At 55.0% G+C, this 22,417-nt stretch overlaps 2 protein-coding genes and 1 long non-coding RNA gene across 5 annotated transcripts in view; 1 reads left to right on the top strand and 2 right to left on the bottom strand.

Moving 5' to 3' along the window:
- LOC308061682 overlaps positions 1–22,417 on the bottom strand; it is a 529,572-nt gene that overhangs the window by 141,454 nt on the left and 365,701 nt on the right. The gene's annotated exons all lie outside the window — the stretch shown is intronic.
- LOC308061668 (uncharacterized protein) lies at positions 84–11,299 on the top strand. Of its 3 annotated transcripts, none has more exons than XM_080381974.1 (5): positions 84–2,766; positions 2,993–3,089; positions 3,200–3,366; positions 3,443–3,539; positions 3,883–11,299. In XM_080381974.1, exons 1-5 carry the CDS (start codon positions 2,263–2,265, stop codon positions 3,954–3,956), a joined length of 939 nt encoding a protein of 312 aa, XP_080238100.1. In that variant the 5' UTR covers positions 84–2,262; the 3' UTR covers positions 3,957–11,299. The 3 variants fall into 3 exon arrangements, with proteins under 3 accessions (XP_080238100.1, XP_080238099.1, XP_080238098.1); XM_080381973.1 differs by having other exon boundaries at positions 3,437–3,539; XM_080381972.1 differs by having other exon boundaries at positions 3,195–3,366.
- On the bottom strand, positions 9,775–19,242 carry ZC3H12A (zinc finger CCCH-type containing 12A). The gene is made up of 6 exons (XM_080381967.1): positions 18,496–19,242; positions 17,840–18,362; positions 14,518–14,657; positions 13,516–13,750; positions 12,911–13,017; positions 9,775–12,806 (listed from the first exon to the last, which is right to left on the bottom strand). Exons 2-6 carry the CDS (start codon positions 18,316–18,318, stop codon positions 11,785–11,787), a joined length of 1,983 nt encoding a protein of 660 aa, XP_080238093.1. The 5' UTR covers positions 18,319–18,362; positions 18,496–19,242; the 3' UTR covers positions 9,775–11,784.

Here is a 22,417-nt window from a genome sequence, read left to right as displayed (position 1 = left end):
GCTGGAATCCTTCCACTTTTGCGTAGTAGCTGTTCCTTGTCTCGTGACCCTTAGGAGGTTTCCTTTGTGCTTTCTTCCCTCTGGTAGACACAACATCGAGTACTCGAAAGGATTGCCAGGCTCTAATCTCCAGCTGCGTTCAGCTAATTCCGCTTCAAGGTAGAAGTTGGATGTCAGTCGGTTCTTGCTGATCCTGGCAGGATGCCCGCAGATAAGGGATGAGCAGTCTGCATTGCCGCTGGAAGAGTACGCAGAGGGATGAGCCTTAGGTGCTTTTCACAGTAGCCAGGTCAAGATGATCAACGTTGATGTTGAAATAAGCTTTGCTTGTCTCAGGAGGGTAAATTGCCTTTGTTATTGGTGCTGTAATGCATTTGTGTCTGCCTAAACATCGCCGATAGAGAGTGCCGCGGGGAGAGTTGTTGCAGCCCCCCAGCACGTGCGTGTGTGCTTGTTACAGCCGCGTGTTCGTTCCCTTCTGCTGCACCTCTGCTTTCCTCATCTCTTGGGTCTTTTTCAGCTCCCTCCAGGCAACCCAGTCAGTGCAGAGCATTACCCAGGAGTGAAGGCAAAATTACATGAGCCAAGTTCTCCCCTGTTCTGTTGTCTGGTTCAGGGATGAAGGCAGCTCCGTAGTTGCTCACGGTGGGAGCTGGCTTGTCCTGCAGTAGAGCAAGTGGTTGTGCGGCTGGCAACTGCTTATCTGCAGGGGGTGTGGGGATGTAACGGCTTAATGGGCAAGCTGCAAAGCTGTCCTACTTTTGTGTGTTTTAAGTCACAGAGGTTAAATACAGGGGGGTGGAAGATCTAGGAAATAGCATGAACTCCTACAAGGCCTTGCTTTTCCATAGCTCTGGAAAACAAAGAAGTCTTAGCTGATGGTTTCTGTCTAGTTGGCCTTGATAAAAAAGCAGGTTTCTCCCACTACTGCTGCTGTTCCAAAAGCAAGGATAGCAGGAGCAGCTGAACTTCAGAGGGTAAAAGTCTCTGCTGCACCTCTGACCTTGAGGAAAGCTGCGGTAACCTTTGTGGCCAGAACACCTCCCTGCAGAGGCACAGCAAAGGGCTGGTGTACCTTGGAGTCCTGTGTGTGTACAGGCATTTTTTGTGGCAAAGTGTCAATCGGCTCCAGTTTCCCTGTGATGCACATTAGGGGTGCTGCGGGGACAAGGGGAAAATGCAAACTTTGCTGCCGCTGGCAGCGTTTGTCACTAAAGAAAGGGGACAGCCGTTCTGCCGAGGACAGTGTGATGGCAGCAGCCCTGGGCAGCACATTGATCGGTGCAGAAAGTTAAATGGCAAGCGCTTGGTTCCCAGTTAAAGGCACCCTGTTCAGCTGATGTGGAGCTGTTCGCCCCCAGGTCCCACTGGTGGGCAGCAGCCCTTCGGCTGCTGAGGGGCCCCGGGAGGTCTAGGTCTGCCCCAGGAAGGAGCGGTCGCTCGTCCCAGGACAAGCAGTGGTGGGCACAGCCCCAGCTTCCCTGCGGTGTTACTGTCAGGTTGGGGGACAGCGCGCAGGGTCTCTGATCCCTTTGGGAACAGAAGCACCATCACCTACAAGAGTGGCGTGAGGTGGATGCTGGAGTCTGGCTGTTGTGCCTAAAACTTTGATTTTTATTCCTGAGGACTGCTAACTTTCTTCTTAAACAGCCTGAGTGACCAAAGATCCCCAGGACTGCCGGTGCCTGGCCCTTGGACGCAGGAGTCGGAGCAAATTGCACAGGCTTTTACCTGAAAGCTAAGAGTAGTAGTTGAAAATAAATCACAAGCCCTTTGCTTGCAGAACGTGAATCCTGAGCAGAGCAAATGAGGGCTGGCAGAGCAGCAGCTGTCCTTATGGCCACGGAAGGCAGGGCAGGAGGAACGCTAATCCCTCGCCAGGAGGATTAGGCAGTTTATCGAGCCGAGCAAGGGGCCGAGCAGCAGCCAGAGCTGACGCCAGGCAGGAGAGGCAGCAGCTGCCCCGCCGCCTCCAGGAGGGGTCCAGGCGTGGTGCAGCGCATCGCCAGGTAAGGGGGCAGAGCTGGGGAAGGGGAGCAGCCGTCCCCACCGAGCGGGTGCCTTGTGCTGCGATCTGGCCCTGAAAATACCTTCCCTTTCGCTAGCCTGGCACTGGGCGAGCTGGGCTGGACACCAGTGTCAGCTGGTGCACCCCACAGCTGCCACACGTCCCTCCGGTGCGTGGAGCAGGGCGGGTGCACGAGGCAGAGGCTCCTGGGGGTGCAGGGATGTCACCTGTGTCTCCTGGCCTGCAGGGTGCCCATGGGCAGGCAGCACGGCCCGCTGGTGCCGAGGTGGAGGCAGCTCATGCGTGCTGGGTGCTGGTGGCTCCTGTCGCTCTCCGGGATGGCGCTGCGGGGGCTGCAGTGGCTCTGGAGGCTGGCGTGGGTTGGTACCATGTGGCCCCTTCCCCAATTGCCTTCACGGACTTGTGTTGGCTCCAGATGTGGTGCCCGGAGCCAGGGGCTGGGGCATGGGGTGGGGGTGCTGCTGGGGCTCTGTTTCTGTAGCGGTGGTGCCAGGGTGGGCGTCACCGCGCCATCCGGCAGCGTGGCTGGGCGATCGGGACCCTCGTCCTTGGGGTTTGGCTCTTGGCTCAAGGCACTGTACGGTTCTGCCCACCAAGAGCCCTGGGGACGTGGGGACATTGCTCCCTGGGGCAGGTTTGAGCCTGCTGCTCTCACCACGCGGCCGCCGTCCTCTCCCCAGTACCTGCTGATCTGCTACAAGAGCTGTTGGGACGGCGCCTTCCAGGTCACCGAGGAGGTAACTCCCCAGCGTGGCCCCAGGCTGTGGGGGCTGCAGAGACCTCCGACCCCCGGGACACGGCTGAGCCCAGTGACACGGTCTGTGGGTGGCCCCGTGGCACCAACGTGGCTGTAGGTCCCCAGGGCACGGCACGGCAGGGTCCCCTGGTCAGGGTCGGTGCCGGGGCCACCGGGCTCAGCTGCCCGTGGACATGTCAGTCCCCGCGGTGTGTGGCGGCTTTCAGCTCGGCGTGGCGCTGCGCTTGAGGCTGGAAGGTGGCAGCGAGGGGAGTGAGGAGGAGGACGGGGGTTCCCCACCGGCGCTGGAGCCTGGGCAGGCAGGTGGGTGCCTGGCACGGTGGTGGGGGCAGGCAGGGGTGACCCTGGTGCAGAGGTCGGGTGGGTGGGTGTTGCGGGGCGCTGGCGGGAGCTGAGCTGTGGTGCCAGGGCAGTGGCGGAGCGGCAGCAGCGCGGTGGTGTCAGCGAGGCTGTGCTGGCGAGGCTGGAGGCACTGGAGGCTGATGTCCGCTTCCTCTGCACCGAGCTGGGCGCCGAGAAGCTGCTGTGGAGCAGCCGGTTCCTGGAGCTGCTGCGGGAGCAGCAAGGCCTGCACCAGCGGGTGAGTCCTCCATGGGGCCCCCAGTCCCCCCAGCCCCCTGATACCCCCAGACCCTCATGCCCTGTCCCAGCTGCAGGAGCGCCCGTGGCAGTGGGACAGTGGCGACAACCCTGAGCTGCTGGAGGGGCTGGAGGACCAAAGTGCCAGTGGGAGCGACGGAGAGAGCCTGGCAGGTAGCAGCTGGGGTCTGGGGGGTTATGGGGGGACAGGGAGGCAGTGACTGGGGGGGGGGGGGGGGGGGACCTGCCATCTGCAGCCAGAGTTGGGGAGGGCGCAGCGTGCTGAGCTCTGCCAGTGGGCAACATGGGGAACTCACCAGCTGCCACTTGGGCACTGGGAAGCACTGGTGGGCACTGGGCAGCAATGGGCTGCCCTGGGAGGTACTTGGGAGGTGAGGGGGCCGAGGAAGGCTCCCAGCCCTCTGTACCAGTTGCCACTGGGAGCCTGGCTGGGCATTCCCCCACGTGGCAGAGCTCCAGCCATCGCTTCCCCTCTCGCCCTTCTGCTCTGTTAAAGGGCGCCGGTGGACGGAGCCACGCTGGCCGCTGGCCCCATGCCCGTGCCGCCTGTCGGAGCCAGCAGCTCCGTGACAGGCAGAAACCGTAAGTGAAGGTTTAAGTAGGGCATCAGCGAGACGAGAAGGAGCCACATGTCCCTCCCTGCTCAGGCACCACAGGACACAGGCCAGGACGGCGCGGTCCCAGTTGTGTTGCCGTGTCCCTGGACGTGCCTCCACCCCCCAGTGCCAGCCGGACCCTGCCCAGCCCCGCCCGTCCGCTGGGAGCAGGAGGCAGCTCAGCCTCCTGCACTGCCCAGGGTCACAGCCACCCCTTGCCACGGCCACCCCGCGGGCTGGCTGCGCCCTGGGCAGGTTGTCTCTGGTGGAGCCCAGCTACGAGCATCTTCCTGATCTGCTGCGACTTGTTGGGAGCTTCCTGGAGCAAGGAGTAAGGTCACCGCCAGCTCCTGTTCACCTTGCACGAGCTGGAGACACTGGGGTGACGGATGGATTGCAAAACCCACGAGCTGCCCCGTTTACTTCCTTGTTGGCCGGATAAGTCCCCTGCAGGAACTGCCCCGCACAAGTTGCAACTCCCAGCTGGCTCCTTGCAACAGCACGTGGCTCTCGGGGGCGGCCGAGGGGCCCTCGTTCCTGGAGGATGGCGCAGCCAGGGGGGCCGTGCCACGGGTGGAACAGGCTTGGGCAGACCTGCCTCTGCCCACTCCAAAGCGCTGGGTTGGGTCAGGCAGCCCCTGGCCCAGCAAAGGGAAAAGAAGGGGCCGGGGGGCGTTGCAGGAGGGTGCTGAGCCTCCCACCCCGCAGGAGGGCAGATCTGGCACGGCTACAGGGCCCCACACGTGGCGGGATCAGCCTTGGGCCCCCACGCAAGGGGCAAGGAGCCACCCTGTGCCCAAGCCCTGACCCAGCCTCAGGGGCTGCGTGCTGCTGCCCCCCACCCCCCCGCAGCTGCCAGCCACCGCTGTGAGATACAGGCAGCCACCTTCCACGGGGCTGTTTGCTTGGTCTTTCCGCTGCACGCGCTGGGGCGGCTGCTCCACCACCGCACTGCAGAGACCCCCATCCCGCAGCCATCTGGGGAGGGGGTACCAAGACGAACCCTTGCTAAAGCAGAGAGGGGCCCGGTCCCTACGCACGGCAGCTGGCCCGGAGCCGGGACTCGGCCCGGGAAGCGCTCGCGGCAAGCACGGGTGGTGGGGAGCCCGTGGCAGCAGCACCTCCCACCCGGGCACTGATCCTGCCCTGTGAGCAGCCGGTGCAAACCAGCCGCCCCCGCCAAGAGGTGGGCACGCTGTGCCCATCGCTCACCACGTGTCCCGCCAGCCCCAGCACCGCGCGGGTTGCCACCGCCAGCTGCCCACACTGTGGGCACTCGCCAACAGTGCCAGCGCACACGGCTGGGGGTCTGCCAGTGACCCTGCTCCCGCCGGCCCCGCAGCCCTCGCAACTGGCCTCCAGCACAAAGGCTTTGATGGGAACACTTCCATTCTGGTTTTGTTGCGGCACCAGGCAGGCTCGTCTGACGCTGGTTGGGAATTAACCTGCAACGCTGCGGAATGGCTGCCGCGACCCTGGGCCCGCTGCCCCCCCCCCCGCCCCAGAGAGCGCGTGGAAACCATCCCCACAGCCCTGCTGCAGCCCCCGCGCCCGCCCCAGGGAGCTGGCTGGGTGCAGGGGCTGGGGACAGGCCCCTGCAGCGAGCAGGGATCGTTCTTCCCGACGTGCCCGTGCAGCACCCTGCACCATCGGGGAGCTGACGCAATGCAGGTAACAGCAGCCTGACTCATCCTGCACTGACCTGGCTCCCGCACGAGGCTTGAGGTGGGACAGGCCCACACTAAGAAATATCAAAATAAACAGGTGACGCAAATGAGCCACTCCTGGGTCCCTGCTGCCGCAAAACCCCAGCCCCAAACTGGCCATCCCCTCTCCTGCAGGAATGGCAGCAGCATCCATGAAGAGACCTCAGGAGCGCTGGGGACATCAGGCAGCAGCTTTGCAGCGCTGTGACAAGGTCCCGGCCCCACAGCTCAGCTCTCCCGAGGCAGCAGGGTGTAGGAGGTGGAGGGTGAATCAAGCAGCGTTAACTACATTCACCAGCTCTTCCTCCCCACTGGAGCAGCCCCCCATGGGTGGCCAAGCCCCCACTGCAGCACCCTCGCCGTGACACCTCTGAGTGAGGCGGTTATTGCCTCACAGGCTGGGGAAACCTTCCCCCGGGCCAACACGCCATGCAAATCCTCCTGACCTATTGCTCAACCAGATGCTGTATTTAGTCCAAAGTATTTGTGCAATGCAGGCCTGGGGGGGGCAGGGGGGGTGGCACACGGGGAAGCTGAGAGCTGCTTCTCGCTCGTGGGTCACGGCTTCACCAGGAGGGCTGGGGTCTGGCGTTGCTCAAGGAGAAACTGAGACAGAAGAAAGCACTTCTGCTGGCCTGGCACAGCTCCTGGAGCAAACCTCGGCCTCAGGGAGCACAGGGGTATTCGGGGCACCGAGGGAGCATGGTGACAGGTGAACTGAAAAATGCGGGGCTGGAGGGCAAGCGCTGAGGGGCATCAGCACCAGCAGCACTCTCCAGCCTCCCTGCCACCGTCAGCTTTCCTTCCCTCCAGCAGGACCCAGACCCTCTCCCACCCTTGCACCTTTCTGTTCACTTTGGTGCCGCATTTACTCCGCGGACTTGCTCACTTCCTGCATTTCTCTCTTGCAGCAAACCTGTACCCCAAAGTGCCTCAAAGATGCAGTGCAGATGTCGGGGCACCTCTTCCTCTCTGCAGGGAGAGAAATAGCCCTGCAGCCTCAGAGCTGGGTGAAATCAGCAGTTTGATGCTGAACCTGCTTCCTTGTAAGGTGGCCTGCCCCAGACCGGTGGCATTGTCACACCCCCACGTGATGCCATGCACACATGTGCCTCCATTACATAGGCGCCCCTTTCCCACAGCCTGTGCAGGAGCCTTGGGTCAGATTCCTGCCTCTGGAAACGCCTTGAAATGTTAGAGCTGGGCCAGCCACATCCTGGAAATCCCCCGATGGGAGGGAACCAGATGGGTTCGAGCAAAAGTTCAGCGAGCAAGAAGGGCACACGGCCGCGGGCGCAGGGGAGAGGCGAGCGAAGGCTGGGGCCTCGCAGGCACTGGGTGCCCGGTCCCACGGGGCTGGGGGCTGCAGCCGCCACCCAGGGCCCCTCCGGGGTCACTGCCCAGCACAGGGGAAGGAGATGAGAACACAGCAGTTTCTAACCCTGACCTCTGCCACAGCACAGCTTCCCACTTCTTCCTTCCCCCTTTTGAGTATTGATTTAAAAAAAAAAAAGCCCAAAGTCAAGACACCCTGCAGCACTGACTTACGGAGGGCTCCTCCTCCTGCCTGTTCATCCTTTCCTTGTGCAGTGGGAGCAAAGCCTTTCCTTTGATGATATTTAATTACCTTTTCCATCTATTTCTACCACAAAGGCAAAGAGGACACCATTCTCTATCCCCAAAACACTGCCGTACCCCCCATCGCTCTTTACAAGCGCCCTCACTGCCTCCTCACTTTCACATCAGTCCTTCCTACCCCAGCCCACGCTCCTTGGTTCCCTTTATGCTGCCTTGTGCTTTTGGGGAGGATGCAGCCACGGCTGCCCCCTCACGCTGAGGGCAATGCGCGTGGTGGGACCGACTTGCCCGCTGCTGGAGGCTGGCACGCTTGATTTGGAAGGAGAGAGCCGGCACTGGATGGGCTCACCAGACTTGTTTTGCAGAGCTCGCAGCCGTTCGCCAGCTCCCCTTGGCCCCACTGCCCAATGGAAACAGCCTTGGGTCCTCTCTGCAATCCTTCTCTTTCCCGTGGTTGTGCCTCGACACTTTTCAGGAGCCTTCTGCACCCCTTTTCTCCAGCTCAGCTGGGAGCTCCCCCTTTCAAAGAGAACAGCAGCGATTCCTCACCTGGTCAGGGTAGGAGAAGGTGCTCAGAGAGGAGCCGGCCTCCTGAGGGCTCAGCTCAAGGCTTTACAGCCGCACGAGGCCAACAGGACGAAGGCAGCGCAACCCACTGAGGTACAGGGAACTTTCCACGGGGTGCCTGTGTGTGACCTCCTTAACCAACAGAGCAGTAACCCGACAAGGTCTAACCTATTTTAGTTGGATAAGAAACACAAAGCCAACGCACAGCAGTCATGACAGGTCCCCCTCGCCGCCGTGCCCCAAGGAAGTGGTAAGCCACCGGATGAGTCTTGAAAATTCCACAATAACAGCACAGAGAGAACCTGCCCAAGCGCAGCAGCCCGCAGCGTGCAGGTAGGCAGCTCCTCTGACTCAGTGCAGACGACTGTGCAGGGGGGAGAAATACGCAGCAGTGACAGCTCCAATCAGCACTCCCCACATTTCCCGAGCTCCTGGGCACCACTGGGCTGCCTGGCGTAGGAGAAAGCAGTACTCGCACTGGAACACACGGGCTGCTCCAGGGGCAGGAGGCACAGGGTCTCTCATGCAGAAGCCTTGGGTAAGAGATCAAGAGAATTCAGAGCAGCAGTGGCTAGATTTCAGCTGGGTTTTCGGGGGGGCAGGGGGCACAGCAACACACACAGCAGAAGTTTGTGGGAATAATTTTGACAAGATTCATGTTGGGGACTAACCCCCTCAACTTGCTGTGCCACTAGGACTGTCACTGCAATAGACAAGGGCCATTCACATCATAACCAAAGAAAGTGGCCACCAGCTCTTCTTTTCCTGGTTATGGTAAATGAACATCTGTGCTTCGGCACAGGCTTTTTTAGTTGCAGCAGCCCAGCTTTGATAGAAGTAAAAATGAACATTCCCCCTTACACCTACCCATCCTGCAAAACCAAAGCCCCCTGTTAAGGTATTTTATAGAAGACCAGCCTTAAAAATCCTGCAGCATTTTTCAGCTACAGAACCCCACTACAAAACTGAAAAGCCTTCACCTGGTTAAAAGGTCTGATCCAATTTATGACGCATCACTTAATCCCCTCCCCACCAAGACCCTGGCCACCATACCTGTACGGAGCCACGAAAGCTTACCGTCACTTCAAATGACGTCCTCGGGCATGTTCCTCTCCCACAGCACGTCAGTGACCTTTCAGACTGTGAAGTTTCGGATTTATTTTTTCAGACAATGCACTATCAAAGCACTGCCTTCCTTGGTTTTGATTAACTAGAAATAGCCATTGCCCTGTATTAAATTAAGAGCACAAATTTGAATAAAGACCATAAAGGTATTTAACAAGTCAGATAAGAACATGCTGTACTGCAGTACAGCAGGTGGGAGGGGAAGACTCTTACACAGAAATGCGAGCCTTGATATTCCTACTGCATTTCCTTCCCAGCTGGTAACAGAGCTTTAGAGCAAAGTCTTGACATGTTACAGTCAGCATACGATCATGTGCAACATCTGACACAGATGTGCTATGTAACTGGACAACATGGGTATTTATTTCCAGACTGTACTCTGGAACTGCCCGTTAGAACTGAAGCACAGCCCACAGTTTATCCCAAAATAATGAGGAGCACGTGCCTCTTTAGCACACGAGACATCCAACATGGTTGTTCCCATACTGCAGTTAGAGCCACATGCCTTCGCACTGCACCTCGACTGCCAGTGCATCCCCGGGGCAGCGAGCTAACTTCAGTAATGCCAAATAAACTTTTTATCACTATTCTCTGCTACAGCAATTTGGAGCAATTTGATTTTTTTGACCTGTCACACTGCATCAGTTAACAAGCCTGTCAATATCCAGCCATCACACTGTCGCTGCCATTCGACTGCATATGGAGATTGAAGATTGTCAGAGGAACCCCAGGGAGGAGGGATAATTTCTCCAGCTTTCCTGGAAAAACAACCAAAATGTTGAACAGTCTTCCAAAAAGCCACCAGAGACCAAGTAATTCAACTCAGCAGTTTTTATTTATATAACACAAGTTCTTACTTTGCCACAGCTTCCATGTGGCTGCCTCCATTCAGTACATAAACTATATACTGCATAACGATACAGAAAATTCAGTAAAATGTCAGCTTGCAAGTATAAAATGATAATCTTCTGATTGCAAGAGAAGCAGCATATATCAGCATTCCACCAGAAAAACAACACACACCAAGCCAAGTAACACAATGGCCGAGTCAAGAATAGTACTAATTAAAAACAGCATCAAGCAGCAAGTTGCTGGACAATAACATTAAAAACCATTTTTCCTGTAATTTACAAATATGCAAAGTATCAGGTTACTTAGAATTAAGAAGCATTTTGCTTACTAACATGAAACATTACTAATTTGTAATGTATCATAATTAACCAGGTATACAGGTTTCTGTGTCCCTGTGGTTTTTATGGCACATGGTGCCAGTCTGGGTAGGTCACTCCTTGGACAGAGGGAAGAAGAAGAACAGACAAAACTGTTCCTGAAAGGGCTCTCAGAAAACAGCCGTATTCCACTCTCCCCTTCATAATATGCCACTCAACAACCTCTGTTTAACCACAAGATAGACGTATTTTAAAAACATAACAAAAAGACAGATACAATGTGTATCAACGAATCAACTGCTTCTGGCCTGCAAGTGCAAGAAACATCTTTGCATTCCAAGCACAATGAAATTCCAGGACCAGAACCAATTACTACAGCAATTGGTTTTGCATATTTAAAATCTGTTACAGTATCTACAGTTAAAAAAAAAACCAAACAAAACACCTTACAGAGTAAGAGGGAACGAGAGGGGAGCAGTCTTACCAAATAAGTCTTATTCTACATTTTTGGATGCTGCTAGTCTGACAAAGCTGAAGGGGACAGGAGAACATTAGTAAGAAGGAAGATGAAGCAACAGTTTTACAGAGAAAAATATTAAGGAATCCTCGTGACCAGGACTGGCAGCAGCCCAGACATGACTACAGCTGTTTTACCGAATGCTCAAAACTATTGCTGTCTGAAGACAAAAGGCACAACATCATAAATCCTCCTTGTCAGCGTTGTACAGAGATAGCCTGGGACAGGTTACCAGGCAAGGTCACTGCTTTAGAGCAGCATCAACAGCGTGGTCATCCTCATGTTCCGACACCTGCGTTTTCCAGCAGATGACAAATGCACAGCTCGCATGTTGCTTTGGAGCAGTGTCAGGCCTCTCATCCCGAGAAGGGATTGTGCTCCCAGCTCCTCTCATTTCTGGGAGCTAAGCAGCTTGCTAAGCACTTGTGGTACATACCGGAGAATTGCCTCATCTCAGGAAGGTAAGCTTAAGTGGGAGGGGTATGGAAAGCATCATTAAAGAAGTGCACCAATAAAACCAAATTAAAGTCAGCTAAACCCAGCTTTGTACTAGATTTATAATCCAATATTTTCCACAGATCTGCGTGGTTTGGTAAACAGGCCTAGTTAAGAGCCAAGAACAGCCTTGGCGATGCATTTCAGTCTTCACAAATAAGCCTCACACCAGTGCAAAGGTAGTAACCCCCTCACCTTCCACAAGCCCCCCCCTCCCCCGAATCCTCCCTCCATACACCTGATAACACACCAAGCCATCTCAAACCTGAAGCTAACAGGAGGAATAAGGTCACATTTGGCCCTGAACAACTGCAGGAATTTGGGGTGTGCCTGACTCGCCACACAAACCCAAAGGAAAAATCCTGCTCTGAAGCTATGGCCCCTCCTCCTGTTAGGCACCCAGAGCCTCTTCAACAGCCTCTGGCAAGACGGGACCCTAGGGTGCTCTCACCTCTCTAACAGGGGCACACTGTCATGCCTAGACCGGAATTTGCTGTGAGCATACCACATTTGGAATCCAGCCTCCAACTGGAGCCCGGTACTTCCAAGAAACAAGGAGGAGCCCTCAGAAGGCATCTATGGCAGCTACAGAGCGCAAACACTGCCCCTCGAGCTCTCCACGTGCCTGGCTGCCCTCAGCATCCCTCATAGACCGGGGTTCTGAGACTTGTACGTTAGTATCTCTGCAGCTAGCCTCTGGGGATCCAGAAGTCGAGGGAAACGGCTCATCACAGCATCAACTAAATGGGGATGGAATATGCCACACAGCTTGACATGCACATTGGCTCGCTCCTCCGCGAACTGGTCAGAGACAGCCCACTGGCAGGAGTCCCCATACGCCGGCCCTGGGGCTCTCTGTACCGAACGAGGATCTCGCACGCTGGTAGATCTCACTTGAGGCGGTGGCATCTGGTATGGTTCAGACCAGAACTCGCGAGAATGGGGTGGAGGAGCAGCGTATTCATTGGGCAGACTGTATTGGCCAGCATTAGCTGGGTGTACTGGTACTCCGTAGCCTGAGAAAGAGTGAGGGGGTCCTGAGTGAGATCTCTCAGGGCTATACTGCAAGAAGCTAGCACCAGAGGAAGATTTATGGGAACCATGCTTGTAAGAGACCAGACCATTTTGCTCTAAGCTGGGAGAATGTGGGTAGACAGGCCTCTGCCTACCGCAGTTGCAGACTGCCATCTGATCAGCGGGGGAATGATCACAGTGACTGCTAGATCTGTAAGGCCACATGTCAGACAGTTGGTTCTCCAGAGACCCAATGCCTGAGTCAAGATGCTCCTGAGAGATGTAAGACAGAGAGTCCATATGAGGCTGCTGGTACCTGTCAGAGGACCTGTGGTTCCCACTGTTGGGAGGGACGCTGCCTGAGACACAGCCTTTGACCTGAAGCGGAACATCACTGGGTTTTGCTTTGTGGGTCAAGCTTTTCCTCTCTGCAGACACCTTCTGCAAAGAGCTTTTATCACTCTCTGTGGGCACAGAGCACAAGACCTCTGCCTGGGAACCTCTTTTGCCTTTTTTCTCCTCCTTGACAGCAGTACTTCTGGTAGGAGACAACCTTGCATTGGCTCGGAGTTCATCAGCTAATGAGCGCTGGGGCTGATTGATCCTTTCAGGGTGGTAGAATTTACACTTAATTCCATAAGTGCATTTCTTCCCTGCAAGGGAAGGCAGAACATGGAATGAGCAGCTGAATTTTACTCATGTATGAGTTACACTTGCACAGAGACCTCGGTCATCACATTTAGAAGGCAAGTCTTACCATAAGGACACTGCTGTTTCTTGTGTTCTGGCACCACAGGTTTCTTTCTCAGAAAGTTATCCAGGCTGGGGCCGTGTCGCCCTAAGGGATCATCTGGAGGCATAAACCTAAAGAAAAATAAATCTCAGTCAGGAGCAGTTCACTTTCTTGGGACAGGGTTAATTTCTTCTTAAAGTCTCCCATTTCGCTGAAGATTAAAAGCTATCTGAGCTCTAAAAAAACCCCCAAACTTTCCCATTTCACTGCAGAGATAGCCCTCCTGTCACCTGGTAAAGACCAGCACAAAGTGCTTCACTCCAGGCAGAGAAGAGATTTTGTGCTGTTGCTGACCCAAATTAGTACCTGCTGCCAGGCCTGCAAATGATTGTCCTGTAAAGAAATCAAGCCTTGGAGCTCTCTTAGGAACTCCACTACAGCACAGCTCCTAGTTCCAAACCATGAACAGCTATTTAAGATAATCCCCAGTATCTCTACAGGTTTTTTTTTCCACACTGTACCAGCATTTTGCTCTTTTCATGCATCACTTGCTATTGCTTCATTAAAACAACACAGCACGCTCACACAGATTTTTTTTTTTTTAAAGCAAAGAAAGAATGGGAACCTACTTGTCATTAACAAAGGAATACATCAGCAGACGCTCCTCAATAAATTTCTTCCACTCAGGACGCTCGTTCTGCAGGTCCCGATAAGTATCATTAGAAACCACAATGCCATCAGACTCATGTGCCAGTTTCACAATGAATCGATCATCGTAACAGACAACACGCTTGCCTCCAACCCGCCTGGAAGGGGTGAAGACCAGAATTTTCTTCTTCTCAAGGTCACGGAGAATGTACTGGTCTAGAACAAACACAAATGTGAACACACTTACACAGCCCAAAGGCTTTCGCACAGATAAAGTAACATTATAAATAAATGACAAAATTAAAGTAATTTCTTCTCTCCACAGCTCAGCTTGCATTCTCATCTGTTTTATACCATCGATCAGGCTGTCAGAGGTGGATTCCTAGCCCCGCTGCCTGCATGGCACCCAAGAAGCCTCAGAACCCACCACCGAGGCTGCTGTAACACAGCAAGTCCCAGCCACATCGCCCTTTGCATGCAGCAGTTAAGGCTGGCAGGCCAGTATCTTGTATGGTGCTGTACCATGTAGTGCATGGATTTCTGAGGAGAGTTGCTTAGAAATCTCAGCTGTTCGCAAGTTCAGAGCAAAGTCCCCTCAATTTGAATAATTCTGACTAAGCTCCCATTGAGCTTTAACTTTTAGCATGTAGAAATTCTGTACAGTCTACAGTGTCAAATATGTTGGTCAAGTACATAGAATGAAGGTGTGTCCCTGAAAGAAGAAAAAACTCTGTAAGAGACAAGTTAGGAAACAGACTAGCACTACATACTTTGTTCTGGAATTATTTCACTGATTCAGGCAAGAACTTGCTTAGGGGAGAAGTTAATGACTAATTCTCACTGGTCAGCTCAGCTTGCTGGATCTCCTACCACTCAGATCTTCCATTCATAAGTTAGTAATTAACCAGCCAGAACTTTGCAAGCTCATTAAGTGACAAAGCAGTAAGCCTGAAAAGCTGCTTTTGGTTTTCACATTTCCACACCTGTTATAAGCACATCTGGCCGTGGCTGCTCCTTCCTCCAAGATGGCACGAAGACTGTAATATCCTTGTGTCCCCTGTCCCAAAACCACTGGACAGCCAGAAGGATACCTCGGCAGGAGAACACTTCTTTATTTCCATGGCTGCATTGAAGAAGAAAATTAAGGACTTCAATATTCAGGTTATGTACAGACTTGTCAGGCAATATACTAAGCAAATGGATCCAGCAGTTCAGACAATCTTTAGTGAAGAAGTGTTTAGAGTAGCACAATCAGCATTCATTGCTCATCTTGTGTAAAGAGACATCACTAAGCTCTTCACAGAATTACTGTTCCTTTAGCACCTCAATATGCCAATAAATACCCATATCCTCACTGGGAGGGAGAAAGCAGCTGTAACTGTTGCAGCTGCTCTGAAACAGAGCTTTTGCTTCCCTCTGGACTCTAGATCTTTATTTTTAGTGCTGAGTACAATGTGATCTTGAACACCCTTTGTCCTATTCTGCCAGCTAATACCAGTGGCTAACCTCTGCCAGTGTAAACTGTACCCTCACTAGGTGTTCTGTTTGTAAAGCTATTCTGATAACTCAAGGAAAACAAGGTTTTATGCACTCTTACCTCAAGGACATCAGCACTGAGGAAAAATGCTTCTTCGTTATATTATGCCTGCCCCCCCCCCCCAATATATACATATTTTTATATACGCATATATAAGTGCACTATTTGCATAAAATAGCAATAACTCCTGGTTACAGGATCAGTGCTGAATGTCTCAACTTGGCAGTTTGAGAACAAAGTTTGACAACAGCATCAGAAGCTACGTACCAACGCAAAAAGCTGCTTCTTAATTATTAGGTCATATCAGTAAGTTTCCAGAACTTCTAAGAGGAAGCTACCACTCCTGTTTTACAAGTGCCAGTATTTACAGTGTAATCAGCTCTTCTGTTGATAATGGTTCTGGCAAGCTTTCAACTTTTTTGTATTACAGCCTGATCTGTCATTCGAGATCTAATAGCCTGCATTTCATGATGACACTCCGGTAATAAGTACTACACTAAAGATAACTGGTCTCATGATTCAGTAAGATTTTCCCCATCTGGGGACTACCCTGCCACAAGTCTTACTCTTCCCATCTACACTTGAATGACATTTCAACTCCCACCATCACTTAGCGTGCCAGTGAACTCCTCCGTAAGTTACTGAAGAGCTTCCATCCCAGCAGAGGCGCAGCTAAGCAGCACAATTACTACAGTACCACTACAAAGAGGCTTTACTTCTCCTCCTGTCCTCACCCTCCTCCTATTAAGAAAATTGAAAAGTTGTACCAAAATACTTATTCTAAAAGAACTGTAAGTTTAGCAATAAAACTAATACCTGAAGAGACACCTAACGCATCTTCATTAAGAATCCCAAATTACAGAAAGGCTGATATTAACAATCAGCAGAAAGATGCTCTGAAAACTTTTCCGATGTCAGTCTGTTTTTGCCATAGATAGCCAGACACAAGTTACTATGAAGTTTTTTAAAAACTTTTTTTTTTTTTTGAGTCCTTGCTACCGGTCTCAAACCTACAGAAGAAGGTAGCTAATTGGGCTGATCTGATTTGGCAACAGCCAAGAAAAAAATTCCCTTAGAAGGAAGTAAAAGCTAATTTCCACTATGATTTGCATATGTTTGTCAAGAGCTGTTCAGGAAGGCCCCGGTACACACTGCAAATGAATCAGCAGGGAACATCACACCATCAATACAGGAAGTTTCAGAATGGAATTCCCCTTCTAGCAAATTGCTTAAAAAAGCCAGACTGCTTTTCTCATGTCAAACTCCTATCGGCAGCATTGTTACCGCCCGGCCTGCCCTAAGTCACATTTGCAGTGATCCCTCTGTGCTTTTCGGGATAACATTCACAGGTAAGAGGCTCCTCATTTCAAAAGCAGCAGCCAATTCTGTTTAAGGCTGAACACTTATCAAAGGTAAACTCCGCTGCAAGAGCCACACCGGTCAGCACAGGTCCCTTAGTGGGCCATTTTCCTCAAGTGACTGCACAGCTGCTGGAGAGCTGCAGGAACAGGACTGCGCTCTCCTGGAGACACCAAGGTCATATCTTTTACTCTCCAGCCCTGCTTGATTGCCATCGGAATTCCTCAGTTGCCCTGGGACTCGCAGGCTCTGTTTCTTGGACACACAGCAGGCTGTACCCCATCTTTTCTCAGTCCTGTTCTCAGAACTGTCAACCATGGCTTAGAGAAAACCACACATGTAAACAAAGCTCCACTCAACACTTTTGCTTTAGACAAAAATCTACCGTAACACACACGGCAGCTCTGTGGTCACCCAGGTTTTTTGGTCTGTCTTTTTTTTTTAATAAAAATTCTGTGCACACAAACATACGCTACAAAACCTATTAAGCTAAAACACTGTGAAGGAGGCTTGTTTTTCAACTGCAACGACAGAGCCCTGTTTAGAAACCTGGTACGTTAAATTCACAGAGCCCAGACCCCCTGTGCAGAGGTGGGGAGCACAGCACTAGGGGCTGGGCTGGGGACAACGCTCACCATCGCGGGAAACAAACGCCAAGGTGAAAGTAGGGTCATCAAGCCAGTAAATACCCATCCCAGAGATTCTGGGTGCTCCGTCGATATTAGGGCTCCTGCATTCCCAAATTACCGCTCCAACCCAAGCGGCTTCGTAGGCTGCTCTGGCTGCAGTGCCCAAGGACCTGCCCCATCAGCACCGCAACAGCAGAGATGCTGAGGAGGAGTCGCAGCCCTGCCTTGGTGACTCGATAGGCTACAGCGTCCCTTCAACTTCTCACCCGTCCTCTGCGCCGTACCAAATCCACCCAAAATAGGAGAGTCGCAATGTGGAGACCGGTCTCCGATGCAGGAGACAGCTCCATATTACAGTGTCTTCTCTAATTAACCCCACAATTATTTATTGAGCAACTTCCTGCTACAGAAACTTACATAAAGCCATTAGGTAAGAAGACAACCTATCTCCAGTTATCCTACCCATGAGCCAGAGCAGAAGGGAACATCTTTACTCCCAGCAAACATGCCCACTCCAGCCAGAGCCCTGTGGGTCCACGGGTGGGACAGGCCAGCAAGACGGCTGGCGCCTGCAAGGGTGACACTCGCCCTGGCGAGCGCCGCACGTATCGGCGAGGTGCCTCGGGAAGCATCACCAGGGCTGCCAGCGGTGGCTGTTCTGGGTGCCAAACCCAGAGCGTGTCAGACGCCAATCTCCGGACTGCAGCTCAGGCAAAAGCCGCACCACACCGGGCCCCGCACGGGCAGCCCCCGGTGCCCGCCCAGAGCCCCCAGACCCACCTCATGGCCACGTTGCTGCCATCGATGACGATGGGCTTCAGGTTCTCGCTCTCCGTCTCCTCCGGGGCGGGCGCCGGGGCCTTGTTGGCCGCCCCCCCCCGCGGGACCAGCGGGGCCTCCTTGGCCTCCGGCGGGGCCTCGCCGTTGTCCCGCTCGGCCGGGCCGTGCTTCACCAGCTCCCCCAGCACGGTGTTGGTGTCGGCGCCCAGGCCCAGCTTCTGCAGCACGACGTGGATCTCCTCCGAGGAGTAGCCCAGCTTGCGGAAGAAGTCCACCTTCAGCTGCATCTCGGCGCTGTCGCAGGGCTCCCGCCCGGGGCTGCCCGCCTCCTCGGCCGGCTCCGCGCCGGGCAGGCCCTGGCCCAGCCCGCGGCCCTCGCCGGGCTCTCTGCCGCTCATCCTCCCGCCGAGCCGGGACGCCGGCAGCCTGGCGGCCGGGAGCGCCTCAGGCCAGCCCGGGCCGCCGCTGCCCGCCCTCATGGCTCCCCGCGGGGGAACTCCCGGCCTCCGGTCGCGCCCCGGACCTGCGGGCCAAGACGGGCGTTAGCGGCGGCCCCCGGCACGCCTCCGCGCGGCCCCCCCCGCGCCCCCGGGCCCGGCCTCCGCGGGGCCGCGCCGCCCAGCCCCGAGCCCGCCCGGCCCGCCGCCCCCGCTCACCGGCCCGCCGCCGACGGGCCGCCGCTGCGTCTCCATGGGGCCGGTGCGGGCCGGGCGGCGGCCGCCGCTTTATACCGGGGCCCGGGCCGCGGCCGCGCCAACGCGGAAGGGCAGCGCGGGCGGGGGCGGTGCGGCGGACGCTTCCCGGTCCGCCCCGCGCCCCGCCCGGCCGCGGCCCTGGGGCGGGGAGGCGGCGCTGCTCGGGCTGCGGCCTCGCCTCGGGGCCCGCCGGGCCCGTCCCGCTGGGCGAGCGCCGCGGGGCCGGGGCTTGGCGGCCGCCTCTGGGCCCCGTCCAGCCCCGCCGCCGCTGCCTGTGGAATAACCCCGGCAGATGCAGAGGCAGGTCCCTGCTGCAAACACCTGGGGTTTATGCAAATCGTGTTGCAACGCGGGCAGATTTGCCCCGACAAGCTGCTCCTTAGGGAAATGAGCCCTTCTGCTTCCTGCTCTGCCCCGGCCCCCCGGCCCCCGGCCCCCCGTGCGGGGTGCCAGCGGCGGGCGGTGCGGCGAAGCCCCCCCTTGGCACGGGCAGGCACATCTGCGGCGGCGTGGGCGATAGCCAGTTCCTCAGAGGTCTTCCCAGCTTGTCCTTGGCTGCTCTTGGGTTAAAACCAATGCGTCAAAACTCCAGGCCTGACCCTTTTTTACTACCACCCCCCCACCCCCCATCAGAGGTGGGTGTCAAGTGGTGACTGAGTCCCAGAGCCCCACGGCGCCTGCTGGGTGCCCCCCGACCCGCACGGGGTGTATGGTGCCCGCTGCCCCTGCCACGCCAAAGGCCAGGCTGGGGCCTAAGGACCCTCAGGAGGGGGTGGCTGCAGCCCCAGTGTGCCCGGCACATGGCTGGGAAGCAGCTGAAACCAGGAAGGGAGAGGGGACAGAGGGCCGGGGGCAGCGGGTTGTATCAGGTGCAAGGACAAGCCACTGCTGTTTAAGCCAAGCCGAAGGTGTAGGCAGCTTTAGGCAGAAGGAAGGTGTGAACGCGCAGCCACAGGCTTCGTGCACATTGGCACAGGTGCTCTGTGCTGCACTGCCATCAGCCACTGCTTGGACACGGCATACGGTGACACGGAAGGCACCTGATGGATGGACGTGGCAGAGCGCACTCAGGGGTGACGGCAGTGTCTCCTGCTGTAGTGGCCCCCCCTGTGCCGGCAGTGCCCTGCACGGAGGGTGCCCGGACAGGCTGCGCGCTGGGCGTGCACCGCACGGGAGGCTGGAGCCTCTGCCACACGTCTCTTGCACCACTTTGATCCCAACGTGATGCAGGTGGCTGTGATTCAGCCCACAGGAGCTTATCAGCCCCGGCTTTCAGAGGAGATAAGAGCCGACAGGAAGCATCTGTCAGCCACCAGTACCTGTCCCCTGACTATTCCCTGAAGCGGCCCTTGCAGACAGTACGTAACTGCAGGAATTCAACCAACATTTCACAATGTGCAAAAATTTTACGTCTCTGACTTCTGATTAATCATTCCCAAACAACTTAATGAAGGTAGTTGCAAATTTGCTTCCCTGAAGCCATGTACCAGAGCCCAACTTAAGAGCAAGGGAACTCTCCCAGTTACAGGAATATATTTGCATTCATCTTCCTTGTGGTTACCCTGAAACAATCATTTTTTCTTGTCTCTGGCCATGTCTGAAACCGCACTGTGTACTCAACAGTAACACACACACAGAGGCTAGATTCAGATGAGAGATAACATCCTTAGTCAGTACTTAAGTAGGTGCTTTCCCAACTCTTCTTTCCCTTGGAATCTACTCCAGTCAGCATGAATTTAGCATTGTTTTTCTGCTTTTGCTTCCAGGATAAAGCCTATTGCACCAAAAAGTGTGGCCACAGATGTGCTTTTTATAGGAAATACCCCATGTAAGAGCCACAAAGCTGGATCTTCTGATTTATGCAAAGCAGTGACAGCAACTGCACGCTGCCTGCTTTGATTTGGTAAAAAGAGAAGCCAGCACAGAGAGGGTCTGTTGGCTTCTCCCTAAAAGTCAAAAGGGGCGATATGCTGGCCCCACCCCAAAACTCCCAGTGGTTACTTTTGATTTTTTTCCCCCCATTTTCACATTTACAAACTGCTTTGAAGAGAAAGCGCTTCAGTTGTTTGGCATCGCAAGGGCTCCTGTGGAGGCTGCAGCTTCTGAGGGTATGAAGATTTCCAGAACAAAGCCTCTGCCAGGACCAGGGTGCACCAAGGCCCTGCGCTACTGCGCACACAAGGCAGGAGACATCGTTCGTCCCCGAGGCACAGGAAGGGTCCCCTGCACAGGGAGAGGCGCTGGAGGAGCAGAGCTGTGCCACAGTCCTGACACCTCTGCCCGCCTGTGAGAAGGAAGCTTCTCAGTTCCAAAGCAAGAAACCAGCTTTCACTTAATTGGTGTGATTTGAAAGTGTATTGACCCATTCCCACGACACAGCGCAGAGGAGGAGGTATTGCTGTTGAATTCCTTGTGGAAACAAACATGCAGTGTCTTCAGGGACAGTCACGCCTCTGCTCCGCTGTCCCCTGGACCTGTGTGGCTGCTGTGCCACCTTCACTGTGGTTTCCAGGAGCTATCTGCCATCCTGCTCCCTCCGAGCACACCCGAAGGTCTCTGCCCCTCTCTGCGCACCCGGGGGTGTCACATGCAGCCAGACCTCGGTAAAGCCGCTACCCGGGGAGCAGTACCCTGCAGAAAACCATGATCGCAGCAGCCCACTGACATGGAGTTTGGAGCAGCGAGTTGTCCTGGAGTAGGGAATGCCAGAGGAGCTGCAGAACAAAGAATCAGCCCAAGGGGAGGGAAGGGAGCCATATTCAGAGGACCCTAAATAGCATCAAGTCTGCCAGAGACATGCCAATAACCATTTCATGGATTTCATAAGGGGAACTGAGCACCTCCGTGGTGGTGTGTTTTGCAGAAGTGCTTTCCACCTTGCACACTCTGCTTCCAGGCACGACCAAACCCCACTTTGTTTTGGGAAAGGTGATTTTTTTGTGTTGTGCACCAGAGGTCATGCCCTCATCTCATAGCAATCTGCCTTTCCTTCTGCAGGGCTGAGGGGTTGGATGGCGTGTGGGAGGACACGGTCCAGGTCCCCGGGCTGAGGCGCCCAGCGGGGTTTGTTGGGGAGGCCTGGCTGGGGAGCAGCGGGCTGAGCACCGGCAGTGCTGTGCCCTCCATCAGGCAGCTGCATCGTCCCCTTTTCGCTGTGGGACAGGCCGTCTGCTGGCACTGCTGGGCTGCCGAGCGGTGCTCGTGCCTCCATCCTGCTGCAAGCTCTCTGCGCCCACGGGAAGGAGGTGGAAATCCCCTCGGCATCGCGCGCATGCGTGGGGCCTTTCCTGAGGAGGAACTGGTGAGAGCGAGGGGGAGGACATGGGCAGGCAAGGCCAGCCACGAGACCACAGGATGTGCCCAACTGCACCGCTCTGGGTATCGAGGGCAGCCCTCACACTGCTGAAGGGTTATCTTTCTGAACTGGGGCTTCTAGTAAGCAAAAGAAGGAACAAAAGCATCTGGGGGCAGTGGTGACAGCGAGGTAGCCTGTGATAGCAGAAGGCCTGTCCCAGGGATGGGCTCGGTCCCTCCCAGTCCTCCATCTCCTTCCACTTCCCTGCCGACTCAAGGCAAGCTTTCTTCCAGTCTGATTCCGTGCTCATGAGCAAGTCTCACAAAATCCTGACATCACATTTTTCTACGGATTTTTTCTAGGGATTACTACTCCCGTGTCCCAGATCTTAAAGGAAGAACTCGTCCTCTGACAAAGCCTTTCATCTCCCACTCGTGCATTTAACGCAGTCAAAATAGGTGGTATTCAAGGATCTTATTATCTGCTGGCGGGGAAGAAGCTGGCCTCGTGCCAGGTGCTTGGGAAGAGACGCCAGCGCTACAAACCCATTGCTAACCAGCCTCAATCAGGAGCCTTGTCAGCAAAGCA

This window comes from Falco punctatus (genome assembly GCF_963210335.1).
Source record: "Falco punctatus genome assembly, chromosome: 3".
Taxonomy (NCBI): domain Eukaryota; kingdom Metazoa; phylum Chordata; class Aves; order Falconiformes; family Falconidae; genus Falco; species Falco punctatus.
This window is presented reverse-complemented; position numbering and strand designations above follow the sequence as displayed.